This window comes from Sinocyclocheilus rhinocerous, unplaced genomic scaffold (genome assembly GCF_001515625.1).
Source record: "Sinocyclocheilus rhinocerous isolate Xijiao unplaced genomic scaffold, SAMN03320098_v1.1 scaffold568, whole genome shotgun sequence".
Taxonomy (NCBI): Eukaryota; Metazoa; Chordata; class Actinopteri; order Cypriniformes; family Cyprinidae; genus Sinocyclocheilus; species Sinocyclocheilus rhinocerous.
This window is the reverse complement of record NW_015652173.1, coordinates 454,616-470,704: the sequence shown is the minus strand read 5'-3', so window position 1 is coordinate 470,704 and position 16,089 is coordinate 454,616. Positions and strand designations below refer to the sequence as shown.

At 34.7% G+C, this 16,089-nt stretch overlaps 1 protein-coding gene across 1 annotated transcript in view; it reads left to right on the top strand.

Annotated features, from left to right (window-relative positions):
- Positions 1 to 15,268, top strand: part of LOC107714037 (low-density lipoprotein receptor-related protein 5-like) — a 69,771-nt gene extending 54,503 nt beyond the window's left edge. Inside the window, exons 12-24 of the mRNA XM_016519729.1 lie at positions 1,455 to 1,639; positions 1,739 to 2,062; positions 3,357 to 3,553; positions 4,652 to 4,854; positions 7,073 to 7,298; positions 8,291 to 8,489; positions 9,791 to 9,916; positions 10,027 to 10,263; positions 11,148 to 11,258; positions 11,356 to 11,589; positions 11,695 to 11,837; positions 11,997 to 12,094; positions 13,707 to 15,268. Coding sequence (XP_016375215.1) covers positions 1,455 to 1,639; positions 1,739 to 2,062; positions 3,357 to 3,553; positions 4,652 to 4,854; positions 7,073 to 7,298; positions 8,291 to 8,489; positions 9,791 to 9,916; positions 10,027 to 10,263; positions 11,148 to 11,258; positions 11,356 to 11,589; positions 11,695 to 11,837; positions 11,997 to 12,094; positions 13,707 to 13,968 — 2,545 coding nt within the window. The 3' untranslated portion in view covers positions 13,969 to 15,268. The remainder of the gene's footprint in view (positions 1 to 1,454; positions 1,640 to 1,738; positions 2,063 to 3,356; positions 3,554 to 4,651; positions 4,855 to 7,072; positions 7,299 to 8,290; positions 8,490 to 9,790; positions 9,917 to 10,026; positions 10,264 to 11,147; positions 11,259 to 11,355; positions 11,590 to 11,694; positions 11,838 to 11,996; positions 12,095 to 13,706) is intronic.
- The last annotated feature ends 821 nt before the right edge of the window (positions 15,269 to 16,089 follow it).

The following is a 16,089-nucleotide window of genomic DNA, read 5'->3' as shown; positions in this document are numbered from 1 at the left end:
TTTTTTTTTTTTTTTTTTACAAATTCATTTATTTATAAAGGAATACATATTAGTATTATTATTTGTAAACATTATGTATAAATATTATTTTTAAATATGTATAAATATGATAACATAAGTATCAAAAAACTTTTTATTTGTTTTTGTTATTAATGATTATTAATTAAATGTTTATTTATTAATATGATTAATCAATATAATTAATATTATATTAATTATATTGCAAATAAAAAGATTTTGCTGTAGCTAGACATTCATTTGATTTTACTTGTTAAATAGTTTATTAATTAAACAATAAATATTATTTTTTTATATTTTGTATTAACATAAATATGAGTAACATCAGTATCTAATATGACTATTTTTATTATCAATTTTATATATTATTAATGCTTATTTATTGAATATGTATTAATTAATGGATGGGTAATTCATATAATATAATAACTATATTAATTACATAGCAAATAAAATGAATAATAAATTAATAGTACATTATTTTTATTTTTATTGTATATTTATTTTATTCATTTTCATTTTTACTGTGTCTGTATTAAACAATCATTTGTCATTTATTCATTCATTATATTTTTATGTATATGTTATATGTTGATTTATTTATAAATAATACATATCACTATAATATTTAAATGTTTTATATATATATTTCATTTATGTTGTGGTCAACTGAAAAAAAAAAGTCTCACAAACAGAGATATCCTAAACAATATCTACTTTCAAAAACTTTACCAATGATGTCTCAGTCTGATGTTTATCACAGTATGTAATTAGCATCTGCTCTATGCAGAAAGAAGCATACAGACAAGCAGCACAAACACACAATCACACCAGTCAGCACTAGGTAATTGGATACATACATGTATGTGTAATGTTTTATATATATATATATATATATATATAAATGTTTTAATGTATGATTAATACATATTTTATTAATTACATAGCAAATAAAAATTAGTAATAAATTAATAGTACATGTATTTCTTTAGTTTAATTTGCTGTAGCTAGATTAAACATTCATTCATTTACTCTATTTTATGAAGAAGTGTATTTAAAAATTTAATAATAAAATAGTTTTAAATATTTTGTATACATGTAAATAAATATTAGTAACTTCAGTATCTATTAATAACTATTTTCTCAATTTTATATTATTATTTATATTCTTATTTATCAAATATTTATCAATGCAAGTAAATTAGGAACCATATAGGAAATGACTAATTAATTCATTGTTTGTTTATTTTATATTTAGTAAGAATGTCTTTATGATTTATAGAACGTGTTTTTTTGGTTTATCACCCTACCCAGGGACAGCAGTTGAAAATGAGCAATTTTGGCTAAATTTAGCACGTCTTTGTCCATGTGATGACGGGTGAAGTTCATTCTAGTTTTGTTAGATCCGCAATCAAGTAAATTATTTGGGTTTGCAGGTACATGTACTGGACAGAATGGGGAGGTCGACCCAGGATAGCTCGAGCTCACATGGACGGCAGTAACATCGTGACTTTGGTGGACAAAGTGGGCCGAGCCAACGGCCTCACAATTGACTTCATCGACCAGCGACTCTACTGGACAGACCTGGACACTTGCATGATTGAGTCGACAAACATGCAAGGTGACAAATCATAGGTTTTAAAAACCCCACAATCATCAGAAATGCCTCTTAAACCATACGATATTAGACCCTCCAATGTTCTTGGTTTATCGTCCTCAGGTTTGCAGAGAGAGATAGTGGCTGACGATCTTCCTCATCCTTTTGGCTTGACTCAGTATCGCGATTACATCTACTGGACTGACTGGAACCTGCGCAGCATCGAGCGGGCGGACAAACGCAGTGGCTTGAACCGAACGGTGGTGCAAGGGCACCTGGAGTATGTCATGGACATTCTGGTTTTCCACTCCTCCAGACAAGACGGCGCCAATGATTGTTCGCAGAGCAACGGCAACTGCACCCACCTCTGCCTAGCATCACCCTCTGGAGCCCAGTGCCGCTGCGCTTCCCACTACACCCTGGAGGCAAACGGACGCAACTGCAGCTGTGAGTTTTGGCGTAGAGTGTTTAGAAGGGAAATGTAAGGTGTTCAAAGTTGCTGCATTTTGTACCATTTTTTCTCCTTTGGCTTCTAATTATTTTAGGGCAGTAAATAAATAAATAATTACATATTCTTCTGGCCGATATGAGCAGGTAATTTAGATTTTTTTTCCCTGCCTATATTTTTACAGAGTTTATTAGTAATAATAATAATAATTTTAATAATTATTAGAATTATTTACAATTTATATTATTTATTATTAATTATAGCTATAATTGCAATATGATAATCTCAGCAGTTGAATTATCAGTGTTCAGCGATAAGGACAACATTATTAAATAATTGTAATGAATAATAATTATTATTATAATAAATCAATAATATTTATTATTACTTATTACTTTATTATAATCATTATGTAACATGTTCAGACGTATACTACTACTAATAATAATTATTATATGTTGAATGTTTATATGTATTATAATAATAATATATTTATTAGTGTTTATATGTAGTCTAATAATAATGTTGTTATTACTATTATTACTACTGAGATTATATATACTATATATTCAGGCTTTGTGTGTGTGTAATTTGTATTATATAAATGTATTTATATTTATATAAAAATAAATATTATAAATGTAATATTTACTATTATTACTACTGTTGTATAAACACGTTTATAATTTATTATACTATTAATGCTACTCTTAATAATAATAATAATTATTATTATTATTATTGTTGTTATTCCATAATATTGTCCTTATTCCTGAATCCTTATTAAAATGCACTGTTTGGAGATTTTAGCAGCCATCAGGGGTAAAGTAATCTATGGTCTCCCAGCCATGAAGTTCACTGGGTTTTACCGACATTAAAGTGAGTCATGGGTTTTAAGATGCAGTTGGCAGATTGAAACGGCATTAGAAAACAATGGCTCCCGGCCATGCAAAACTCAGTCATATGCATTTAATTCCTTATAAGCTTAAAAATTACAGAACTTGGATTAAACAAGCACGCCAGGGAGCACAGTGAGAGCATTTGGCCAAGAGTGCAGAGGTCTTGGCAACGCTAATGTGTTTCTACTTGTGTTTTTACTCCCTCTTGTTTCTTCATTCTTTCATGGCCTGGAGGGAAAGACTGATTGCGTTTAGTTCGTATGATTGCATTTAGCTGACCTTCACCTTCTGATCAGAGGAATGGAGCTGGCTCTGAGATGTCCATTGTTGGCCTGTGCTCCTATAACTTAGTTTGGATCCTTCATTCTCGCCTTCCTCTTGTTTTGCTTAACAGCGCCCTCTAGCTTCCTGCTCTTCAGCCAGAAGAGCTCCATCAGTCGAATGGTCCTGGGAGTACAGAGTCCAGACATGATTCTACCTATCCACGTTATGAAGAACTTGCGCGCCATCAGCTTTGACCCTCTGGAACGCCTGGTCTACTGGGTGGATGGCCGACAAAACATCCGCAGGGCCCAAGATGACGGCAGTCAGGTGACTGTTCAGTCAAACAATGTTGATGTTACTTGATCATGATAGTATACTCACTATATTTATTGTTTAATTGATTAATTATTTGAATATATTTAAAGTAGAAAATATATATTAAAATATATATATTATTTAAAGTAAAAAATATATTATTATTATTATAAAAACATGTTATTATTTGTGATTCATTCGATTAATCATTCAGCTTATTGTGTAATTATGTTGACGGTAAATTATTATAATTATCCTAAAATTAAGATAATACAAAAAGTGGGTCAGTGTTTACTAAAAAAATTGTTGTTGTTAATTATTATTAATTATAATAATATTTAACTTATAATATAAATAATAATAATAATTATTATTATTATTATTATTATTATTATCATTTTTAATTATTAATAATAATTATTCACCTTATCCTGTAATTATGTATATTATTATTATTTTTATCATTATTATTATTAGTAGTAGTTTTAGTAGTATGTTGGTAATTACCAATATTGTTATTAACATTAATAACATTATTATAATATATGACATTATTATATTAATAACAACAATACTTATTATTATTATTTAAATAAATAGTTTTAATATTTCTATATTTGTTATTTAAAACCATTTCTGATGCACTTTTTGATTGATTTTCATGATATTGATATATTATATGAAATGGAAGTTGTAATTAATTTGATTCATTATTCAGCTTATAATTATATATATAATTATTATTCTAAAAGATAAAACAAAAAGTGGGTCCGTTTTAAGTATTAACCTTAATATTTTAAGAAATATTTAGTAGTATTAGTAGTAGTATATTGATAGTAACAAATATTGTTATTAATATTAATAATGCTATTATAATATATGACATCATTATGTTAATAATTATTATTATTTAAATAAATCATTTTAATATTTCAGTATTTGTTATCTAAAACCATTTTCGATCCACTTTTGGTATTATTTTCATGAAATTAATATGATATGATATATGATATGATATGGAATTTTTTATTAAATTGATTAATTACTCAGCATATCATGTAATTGTATGTTAGCAGTCCTAATTTAATTGATGTCATCTGAATTATCCAGGCGTCCACAGTGATGACCCCAACCAACCTCCACCCAAAGCAGCCTCATGACTTGAGTCTGGACCCCTACAGTCGCACCGTCTACTGGACCTGCGAGACCACCAACACCATCAACATCCATCGCATGGACGGCCATGTGATCGGGGAGGTCCTAAAGGATGACGTGGACAAGCCACGCGCTATCGCGGTGAACGCTGAGAAAGGGTACGATTATTAATTAGCAAATAAAATATAGGGCATGTCATTATCATTACAACCTGCATTAAATTTAACTGCTCATCCATAACCTCGGGGGCAGATTTTATTATTCAGCTGTGGTTTGGCTCCTTTCCATAAACATAACAACACCTTATCAAATGTTTATTGATTTATGGCCGGCGGACTTGAAATTACAGCGCAGAACTGGATACTCTAATGACGGGGTGCTTCGCCATTTCTTTCATATTGTAGGAAAACTCTTGATTCCATCCAGGCCTCTCCAATAGCCAAATATGTGGAACAGATGGCCCTCTGTGGTCCCCATGCTGTGGCGCTCGCTCGCGGGTCGACCATACGCAGGCGTTGGCTGCATGCACTGTAATTGTGTGTCCCATTGTTAGCGTGACCGTCATCAGTGGGTTTTCTATTTACGTCTCACCCTCACAGCCTCGTCTGGGTGGGGTGGAGGGGACATCTCCCACAAGAGTGGCAGGACAGGCAAATTATGGCACAAAAACTGGCATATCTGAGAACAAGCTCATTGCATTTATCCCTATATTTAGTCTCGCATTTATCCCTAATTTGACCAGATTATGCTGCTTTGTTTATGAGATGGCTAAATAGAATCAGCATGTTTTTTAGTATTATTTATATATTTTTATAGTATTTATTAATATCTTAAATGGGCTATTTTAATTTAGTTCACATTTTAGTAATTTAGTTATGTGCACATTTTATGAGTTTTTTTTATATATTTGTAAAAATTAGTTTTGTTTTTTTTGTATTTCTGTTTAATTTCCATTTATTTTTATTTCAGTTTTAGTCTTAGTCATTTTTGGTAAAACTAAAAATATAAATATAGCCTTGTGGGCAGCGCGCCAACATACAGCGAATCCTGACTCGAAGACCTTTCCCGATCCCGCCCCCTCTCTCTCTCCCGCTTTGCTTCCTGTCAGTTATGATCTGTCCTATTATAATAAAAGGTGAAAATGCCAAAAATAAATCATAAAAAAGGCAACATTTTTATTTTATTTCATTTCTAATCTTTTTTTTTTTTTTTTAGATTTATTTTTTGCATTTTCGCCTTTTATTACGTTAGGACAGATGGGAGAGAGAGGACCTGGAATGGGAAAGGTCCTCGAGTCTGGATTAGAACTCGGGACGCCCATAGCGCAACAGCGCTGTATATCGGCACGCTCCCCACAAGGCTATCGGTGCTGACATTTCAAATTTTTTTTTTAAATGTTTTTTTTTAAACCTCATTTCATTAGGTGTGCCTTATTTGTTCTGGTCAAGACATTGGGCTGACCCTCTCTGAAAGTTCGCATAAGCTAGTCGTTGGATCTGGATCCAAAATGCTGTCAAATCCGACAACCTCAAAATGTCGTCAAATTGATGAAGCATTGCTTTACCTAGTTTTTCAGATCGTTCGGGATCAAAACATCTTCAAAGATGTTCGCATAAGGATTTGTTTAACATCGCAGGTGGGAAATTTAATACGCAATATGCTACATTCCCCGCGCTAAAGTCAGACATTGGCAGATGTTTAGCGAGTACATAACACTCCATAGTGCTCTGACTCAGAGAAGGCGTCTTCAGATCCATCAGCCAAACCAATTTTGGGGTTTATTAATTTCTTCTGTTCCCATCTTAGCATTGGAAATGCATCACATATAAAGTAGATCCCCCAAACGTTTCCCAAAGGAGTTAACTGTTTTCAAGTGGTTTGCTTTGTTGCTGTGATAGTTTATCTCATTTTTAAAGACACTGTACTGTACGATATCAATATCAGCGTTCTGTTTTTTTAAGCCGAGAAAAATTGCTAACAGATGCAAATTGTGGGTTTCCCAGACAGCAACTGAAAACAAAGAAGAAAACGCACCTTTGAGAGTTATCTCAGACTAGTCTAGACATAACATTAGGGCTAAAGGGCTTTTGGGATGTGTGAAGACATACACCAATTCTCCCACACAGTCAAAACAACATGGCCCCATCAAAGATGTTCCCTCTGTTCAACAAATGAATGTTTATCCATTCCTACAGATCATGTGTTTGTTATGCAATGCAATAACATAAATTACTACAAACACTTTCATTAAATGTTGAAACATCTTGAAAGATGTTTGTATAATCCGATTAAAGCCACATTTTTAGTCACATTTTTACTGCATATTTTTACCATTAGGAAAATGGTATGTAATTTCCAAACCCTTTTTTTCCACAGATACATGTATTTCACTACTGTCCAGGATCGTTCAGCTAAAATTGAAGGTGCATCTTTGGATGGGACGGAGCGTGAATCCCTGTTCACAACCGGCTTGATCCGCCCCGTTGCACTGGCTTTGGACAACAAGCTGGGCAAACTGTTCTGGGTGGATGCAGACCTGAAACGGATTGAGAGCAGTGACCTGTCTGGTAAATACTACTACATTTTTGCTTGCATATCTCATGTTAAAGCCTTTATTAAAATATCTGTAGTATTTTGTCTGAGTAAAATAAAAACTAAAATTGAAAAAGCTAAATATTTTAAAATTAAAAGAAAAAACTAAACCTAATAAAAATGGCAAAAGCACATAACACAATTATTAAAACTTAAACTAAAATTAAAATGACAACTGAAATAAATAAAAAAATCTAATTCAAAATAGTAATAGATACTGTAATGGTATATAAATAATAGTAAAATAACAATATATTGTGCATACCTAATAATCAGTATAACAATTATAGAGTTAAAGTTGAGTTTTAAAAATAGTAATGTAAAACAGATTTGTGCCGTCATAATAACAAAAATTGTGTTGTTTGTAATATTGTACCAAAACGTCATGATTTAAGACTTGAAAAACTAAATGTTCCCATGCAACTCAATGTTAGTCATTTATTTTGAAGATGAATTTTTATGTCACACATTTGCCAGAAAGATTCGTTTTTTTTCCCTCAACACGTAACCATAAATGTCACTGAATCTCATGCTCAAAATGTTTTTTTTTTTCCCCGTGTCTTGTATTGTATCACCTGTGGGCAAATTGATTGCTATCAGTTCTGCAGTATTCTGGAACGCCATATGAAACAAGGACAACTTTCTGACCTCTCCAATGAGATTTGATCTTCTAAACATGTCAAATGACATAGCGATAGAAACCAAACAAATACTGGCCGAGAGCACAGGCCAGGCACTATCTATACTTGCACTGTATGTTATCAATACCGTCTAGTCTAAACTAATCAAAACAGTATAGTCTGTGTTGTCTTAACCTGGTATATACATTGACAAGCTCTGATGAAGAATTTGATGGACTGTATCTTAGTTCATTCTTCTGAGGTTATTTAAGTGCCTTCGTCACAGAAAATCACTCTATCGCTTTATGATTGCCAGTGAGCTGCCAGAAAGCAAAGTCTTTCCAGATGCTGAGCTCTGATGTTTGATGCTAGCATAAGACAGATGATTCTCCAGGACTCCAACATCCTTCAGCCTGTCGGTCTGACTGTGTTGGGTGATCATCTGTACTGGATCGACAAACAGCAGCAGATGATCGAATGCGTGGATAAGCTGACCGGAGAGAAGAGGACCCGCATTCAGGGGCGTCTCCAGTATCTGACCGGCATCCATGCGGTGGAGTACATGGAGCCAGAGGAGTTTGGTAAATTCACAGCTGTTTCTTATATTTAAAAAATAAAAAAAAACACACATTAGCTTTGTTCCGAAAACCTTGTGAGCTACCTGTCTATTAATATAATATAAGATGATATAATATAATATAATATAACTGAGAATGAATGCTAACTGAGACTTGTTATAGCACTTGCATATCATTGCTCTTTTGTTGATTTTGATTGCTTCCGTTGTCCTCATTTGTAAGTCGCTTTGGAAAAAAGCGCCTGCTAAATGTAATGTAAATAAATAATATGATATAATATAAATTCAATTATTATAATAATTATTATTATTTATATTAAAATTTATTATAATATTTGCTTAATGGATTGCAGAACAGAAAGGTCTTCTGTCATTTACTGCACTATATAATATAATCATCTACTATAGTACAATAATATACATATGATTTATATATTATATTAATTAAGTGACATTTAAATTAAATTATTATAACTTAAATTAGAATTTAATATATCATTTATTTTATGGATATCTTATGTCATTTGCTACACTACTATAATATAATGATCTACTATAGTATAAAAATTAGTGCTGGGCAATGATTAATCGCATCCAAAATAAAAGATTTTGTTTATATAATGTGTATGTGTGTACTGTGTATATTTATTATGTATATATAAAGACACATGCATACAGTATATATTTTGAAAATATTTTCATGTATTTACATGTATATATTTACATTCATATAATTTATATTATATATAAATATATTTAATATATAAACATAACATATTTATCTTAAATATACATGTATGTGTGTGTGTATTTATGTATACATAATAAATATACACAGTACACACACACATATTATGTACACAAAAACTTTTATTTTGGATGCGATTAATCGTTGCCCAGCACTAATAAAAACATAAATATATGATTATATTATATTAATGTTTTTTTAAATAAGTGTTTATTATTAAAGTTAAAATATTATGTCCTAAATTGTATTTAATCACATTATATTTCAGTATTTTAACATTATATATAATCTTGTTTGCAAAATATTTTGCTTGCTTGTCTTGAAACCTGTAAAAAGAGCCCAGTTTCTTCTTTGTTAACTACCTAAATGAATTGCCAGACTAGTCAAAAACATCTAAACGAATTTACACTGGTAGTTGAGTGTTTTAAACCAGCATTTAACCTTGTTTGAGTTGCAAAAATCATATGTTGTCAAAATCGGTTTACATAGTTAAAGACCATGTGGCCTCAGAGTTCCTGTGATTAAAGAGTATAATTGTCCTTTAATCTTCCTAACAGCATCCCACCCTTGTTCCCGCGACAACGGAGGTTGCTCCCACATCTGCATTGCTAAGGGTGATGGGACGCCACGCTGCTCGTGTCCCATGCACCTGGTGCTGCTTCAAAATCTGCTCTGCTGTGGAGGTACATTTGTACATATATACACACACATATGTGTGGCATGAAATCAAAAACGCGCCTATTGGTTTTCATGCATGTGTGCTGATCACATATTTACCCACAACCCCCATCAGAGCCTCCCACCTGCTCTAGCGAGCAGTTCACCTGCGGTACTGGCGAGATCGACTGCATCCCCATGGCGTGGCGCTGTGACGGCATTGCAGAGTGCGCAGACCACAGCGACGAGATGAACTGTCCCATCTGCTCCGAACTCCAGTTTCAGTGCGACAAAGGCCAATGCGTGGACTCTCAGCTGCGCTGCAACGGAGAGCCCGACTGCGCGGACGGCTCTGATGAACAGGATTGCGACAGTACGTCCAATTGTTACGCAGTTTAAACCTGCTGATTTACCAGAATTTCCACCTGTGACTGATTCTGTAAACTCACACGATCTTGAGGTTATGAGTGTGACAAGCCAGACAAGCAGCTCTCTTTTTCAACAGGATGTGCAAATGCTATAAACTTACAATATCTGTCTCCAAATTAAGTCATGATTTGCCCATGTGTTGCTGCCAACAGAAAGAGCAGTACTTTTTTGACTTTCACACAGCATTTTTAGTCTCTTACGCCATTATTTTGGCAGGCAACTGAAGTGTAATTGACCATTTTTTGTAATGTTCTTCATTCCAAATGTGGTGAAATGCTGTCTTCTCCTCCTTTCTGTGAACCGATAATGCATTATTAGATTTGTACATTAGCGTGTAGTTAAAAATACTTGGAAGGACAAAAATGTGGGAAAAAAATAAGTGAGTGCACTTGTATGCAAAACACTGAGAATAAGAGAGAAATACTGGGTGGCACAAAATACTACATAGTCAATTTGCTGTCCTCAAAACAAACTTGTGCAAATAAATCAATAGTTTTTTCGTATGAATCAGTAAAAATGATTCTGAATTATTTACCGAATCAGTCAGACAACTCACTGAATTGGCTCAAATGATTCACTTATTTCATTTAATAATTAATCGCAGTTTATTATGTGCAACTTGAAGTGAGCTGGAAACCATTGTAGTGTTGTGTATCGTTTGAAAAACGTTAATCTTAAATCACTGACTGGTGTTCATATGACAGCGTATAGTTACAGATACACATCCACAACTTGTTGCATTCATAAATTTATGCTGCTTCATTTTGATTTTTATAAACTAATTGTTGTGTCAGTCACTGATCTATCATCTCGCATTTTTCCCATTAGCCATTTGCATGCCTAATCAGTTCCGATGTGGCAACAACCAGTGTATTCTGAAGAAACAGCAGTGTGACTCCTTCGCAGACTGCGCAGACAAATCTGACGAGCTTTTCTGCGGTACGTTTACCATACCGAAAAAAGCATGAGGTGTTTGAAAGTGCATGCAATAACTTGAATTGTGATACTTATTTATCCCTGTTTGGCTTCTTCACAGATTTCCCTTTGCCCCCCAACGACATTCCGCGTCACACCAGCACCATCGGCCCCGTCATCGGCATCATCCTCTCGGTCTTTGTGATGGGAGGCATGTGTTTTGTGTGTCAGAGAGTCGTGTGTCGCCATTACAAGGGCCCCAATGGAGGCTTCCCACACGAGTACATCAGTGGGACCCCTCACGTGCCCCTCAACTTCATTGCACCCACAAATTCACAGCACGGTACTTTTACAGGTAAAGGTCTGCTGTTTGATAGCTGCTGCAGTCTCTTAAGGTGAATAATGTCTCTGCCTGTGATGAGTCTTTTGTGTGTGATGAGTCTGTCTCGCTGTGTCGCAGGTATTTCCTGTGGGAAGTCCATGATGAGCTCAGTGAGTCTCATGGGCAGCAGCAGCAGTGGGGCACCTCTCTACGACAGGAACCATGTGACGGGAGCATCATCCAGTAGCTCTTCCAGCACCAAAGGAGCTTTTTACCCTCAGGTACTGTGCTATTCATTAGTTTATTGTTATTGTTTAATTCCATATAGAAAAAAAAGATTTTTGTATTTTAAGTTAACTTCATATATTTTATCTTGTCTGTTTTGTTGTGGTTTATGCCATATAACTGAGAATTTTTATTTTTTGCTTTTCTGTGTATAGATGCTCAACCCTCCTCCATCACCAGCGACAGATCGCTCGCTCTACAACGCAGAAGTCTTTTATTCATCCAACAGCCCATCGACAACCAGGTCTTACAGGTGTGTTTTAATCCAGAGATCCTGGATGGATGGATGGATGGATGGATGAAATATCTGTTATGGTAGGGTAGATTTGCTGATAGGTAGGTAGATAGGTACATACGAAGGTAGACAGCTCATTTCTGAAATGGTAGGGTAGATATGTTAATGGGTGGGAAGGTGGGTAGATAGATAGGTAGATAGTTCAATTATCTGGTATGGTTTGGTAGATATTTTGATGTGCTTTCAGGTAGATAGCTCAAATATATGATAGATAGATAGATAGATAGATTGATCAAATATCTGGAATGGTAGGGTAGATATTCTGGTAGATGGGAAGGTAGGTAGATGGCTCAAATATCTACTATGGTTGGTTAAATATACTGATAGTTAGGTAGATAGTTCAAATATCTTGTATGGTAGGGTAGAAATGCTGATAGCTAGGTAGATAGTTACAGGGATTAAAGTTTTCCGTCGCTATGACGGATTTCCGTCAATTGGAAAAAATGAGGGAAAAGAAACATGTAGCACGTTGTTGTTGTTGTTCTGCCGGCACACCAAAAGTCATCCCCGCCACGGCTGCAGCTTCTCAGTGACAACATAGTGACGCCGCTCACATCATTCACAGGCGGGTTATTAGCAGAGAACACAGAGCAGAACTTGAATTTCGGCACAGGATTGCGGCTATTAATAACAATTCTACTCATTCAGGTTTCGTGTTTATAACGCGATGGCAGATGACGGACCGTATCATTTGCAAGTGCTTTTGAGTCTTGAGAACTCACTCACGCGCTCTCATTTTCTGTGCGCCTACAGATCGCGATAAGGAGAGTGACAGCTTTTAATAATTGTTAAGGGAGTTTGCAAATGTGATATTGTTTTAATACAACAGTTCAGTAAACAAGTACTGCCTGATTTTGCTCTATTTCATCAACGAAAATAGTTCCAAATCAAGTAACAGCTGAGCCGCTGCGCATCTCTAAAAGCAAGGAAAGTGCATTTTTGAACAATTCTAGTGAGTCAGTGATTGATGATTACCCATTCATAAAGACAGTCACTTGACACATTCCTTATTTTTTTAAATTAGGAGGACAAGCGCTCCTAATTACAAGAAGAAAAAAACTGGGTGTGACAGGTATGGCTGTGGAATGGGGTTTGGCTGAGGAAAAATTTTCAGTCAAACGATGTTTTTTTTTTTTGCTTTAACCCCTGTAGTTAGGTAGATAGCTCAAATTTCTAGTATGGTAGGGTAGATATGCTGATAGATGGGAAGGTAGATATGGTCGGGTAGATATGCTGAGAGGTGGGTAGATAGCTCAAATATCTGATGTGGTAGGATTAATATGCTGGTAATTTGGTAGATGGGTTGTTCTGTAGGTATAGGTAGCTCAAATATCTGGAATGATAGGGTAGATACGCTGGTAGGTGGGTAGATAGCTCAAATATTTGGAGTGGTAGGGTAGGTATGCTGGTAGGTGGGAATGTAGGTAGATAGCTCAAATATGTTAAGATATCTATGCTGATTTATGAATGAATAGTTGAATAATTGCATAGCTAATAGGGTTGCAGATGGGTAGACAGGTCAAATATCTCAAGCTCAAGTTCCTGATCTCTAAATGTTTGCCCTCCACAGACCGTATTTGAATCGAGGGGTCGCGCCCCCCACCACCCCCTGCAGCACAGACGTGTGTGACAGCGACTACACCACCAGCCGCTGGAAAAGCAACAAGTACTACATGGACCTCAATTCAGACTCTGACCCCTACCCTCCACCCCCCACCCCACGCAGCCAGTACATGTCAGCGGAGGAGAGTTGCCCACCCTCGCCCTCCACCGAACGCAGCTACTTCCACCTGTGCCCCCCACCCCCCTCGCCCTGCACGGACTCCTCATGACACCCGGCAAACAGCCACGCTTTGTACATAGTTTTAAAAGAAGAAACAAAGATTTTATTTTATTTTCCACACGCTTTGTTCAAGAAACATTTCAGCTCTTCAGGGAGGAACAGGAAAGGGTTTTCTTCCTGAATAAATGTACAGCGGTCGTGCCAGGACAGCGCTTGCACGAGTGAATTGTATTATGATCTTTTTTAATAAGTGCCCCCCATATTGTTACAAGCTCTTCAATATGTCAGAATACGAACATATATTGTTTCAATATGGTTATGATTTAATCATCTTTCTTTTTTCATAATACCACTTAAAAAGGAGTTTAAATGCAAACCAAATTGTCAAAATGACACCAAAATCGTCCGCTGCGGAGGAGTTGTACATATGTGTAATTAAGTAAATAATTAATTTTTTTCGTAATGGCCACAAGGTGTTGTTTTGATTATGTTCTATGTGAATATGATACGATTCCAAGCATATGTTTGGTTTGTCCTGTTTACCAAAAGTGTGTTTGCTGCTATTGTACATACATCTTTTACTGTAAATAATGACAAATGAAAACAGCCAGCTAAAATGTTTTGTTTCTATAATGAGAACTGACCATAGACCATTGTAAAATTGTTATTAATCTCTTCAGTTGTGTATAGTCATATCTGAATCTACATGTGAAACGCCATTACTTTGAAGGAGATATTGTCTTGTTTAGACTTCTGTTTTAAAGGGGCAGTTCGACAAAAAATGAAAATCTTGCATTTTTTCTGTAAATCATTAAAGGAGACATTTAGGACAATGTCCAAGCTGCTCTTTTCCATGATAAAAGTGGATGGGGGCCCAGTCAAAAAAGCATCATATGAGACTTTTCCGCTATATTCCAAGTCTTCTGAAGAAGTCTATTGACTTAGGCAGCAATGGTCACCATTCAGTTCTATTGTAGAGCAGCTTTGACATTCTGCTAAACGTCTCATTTTGTGTCCTACAGAAGAAAGAAGGTCATAAGGGTTTGGGACAGCATGAGGGTGAGTAAATGATGACAAAGCGTTCATATTAGTGAACTATCTCTTTAAAGGTCAGAAAGTCACCTGCTTTGTAGTGAACTACATGGATTTTATCACATCTCATGAACTGAACTCATTGTAGGTGTTTTGTAAAAAACTAAAATAATAATTATAGTAATAATAATACAGTAAAACTAAGCTATGATTTGAACAAGGATATGTGGTTAATCTTACCATGATAATGTGGTAACAAACTGCTTTTTAATGCAATTTAGAAAAGTGTGTTTTGAAATTGAAATTCAGATTTATTTCCCCCCCATTTTTGGTAAAGTTGAAGAATCAAATTATTTTCCTCTTTAAAATGTTATTTCAAAAGAGTAGATTTGTGTTTTGGGGTTTTGTAGCACACATTTTATGTCTGTTTGATCAAAACCATCTTGAAATATTTTTTCTTCTTGCCAAATTGAGCACTTACGGAAATTAGACGTGCATGTAGAATTATAGATGTAGAAGAAGATACAAAATGAGTTTTCCTCTTAACTCAGACTGATTACATTAGTTGTGTTTTTACAGACAGCCATGCGAAAAGACATAAAACAGTGTCTTTAAAGGCAAATATTAGATGAAATAAAATAGCCATTGTAGAAAACTCAACAAAGAGCAGTTTAGCAGATGATGCAGGTTATGTTTCAAGCTAACATATGTGTTCAAGGTAACATACTGTTCATTGTGAATGTGACTGAATGGAGTTTATTTGGATTTTTATACCACTTTGGCAGATCAGTGGATTGACTGAATCTGTCTGGATCGTCCCATCCACTCACACCGAGGAGCTTTTTGGTGCACCACCAATGTCTTTGTTTTGTGTACAAAAATGCCTCATATAATGCACACTTGTGACAATTTTTGTATCAAAAGCATTTTTATATATAATAAAGGTTCTATTTTAAGAAGTGTAATATTATTGTCGTCTTTTAACATTATGGTGCTTGTCGTTATTCTTATATTTAGGCATATAACTTTCTATTTAAGGATTCCTGGCTTGTTGAAGGCAAGTGTTATTTCCAATCCCATACTTACAGTGAACGAGGAGCCCTGGGCTTCAATAAAGCTATTGTTAATTGAACTGAGC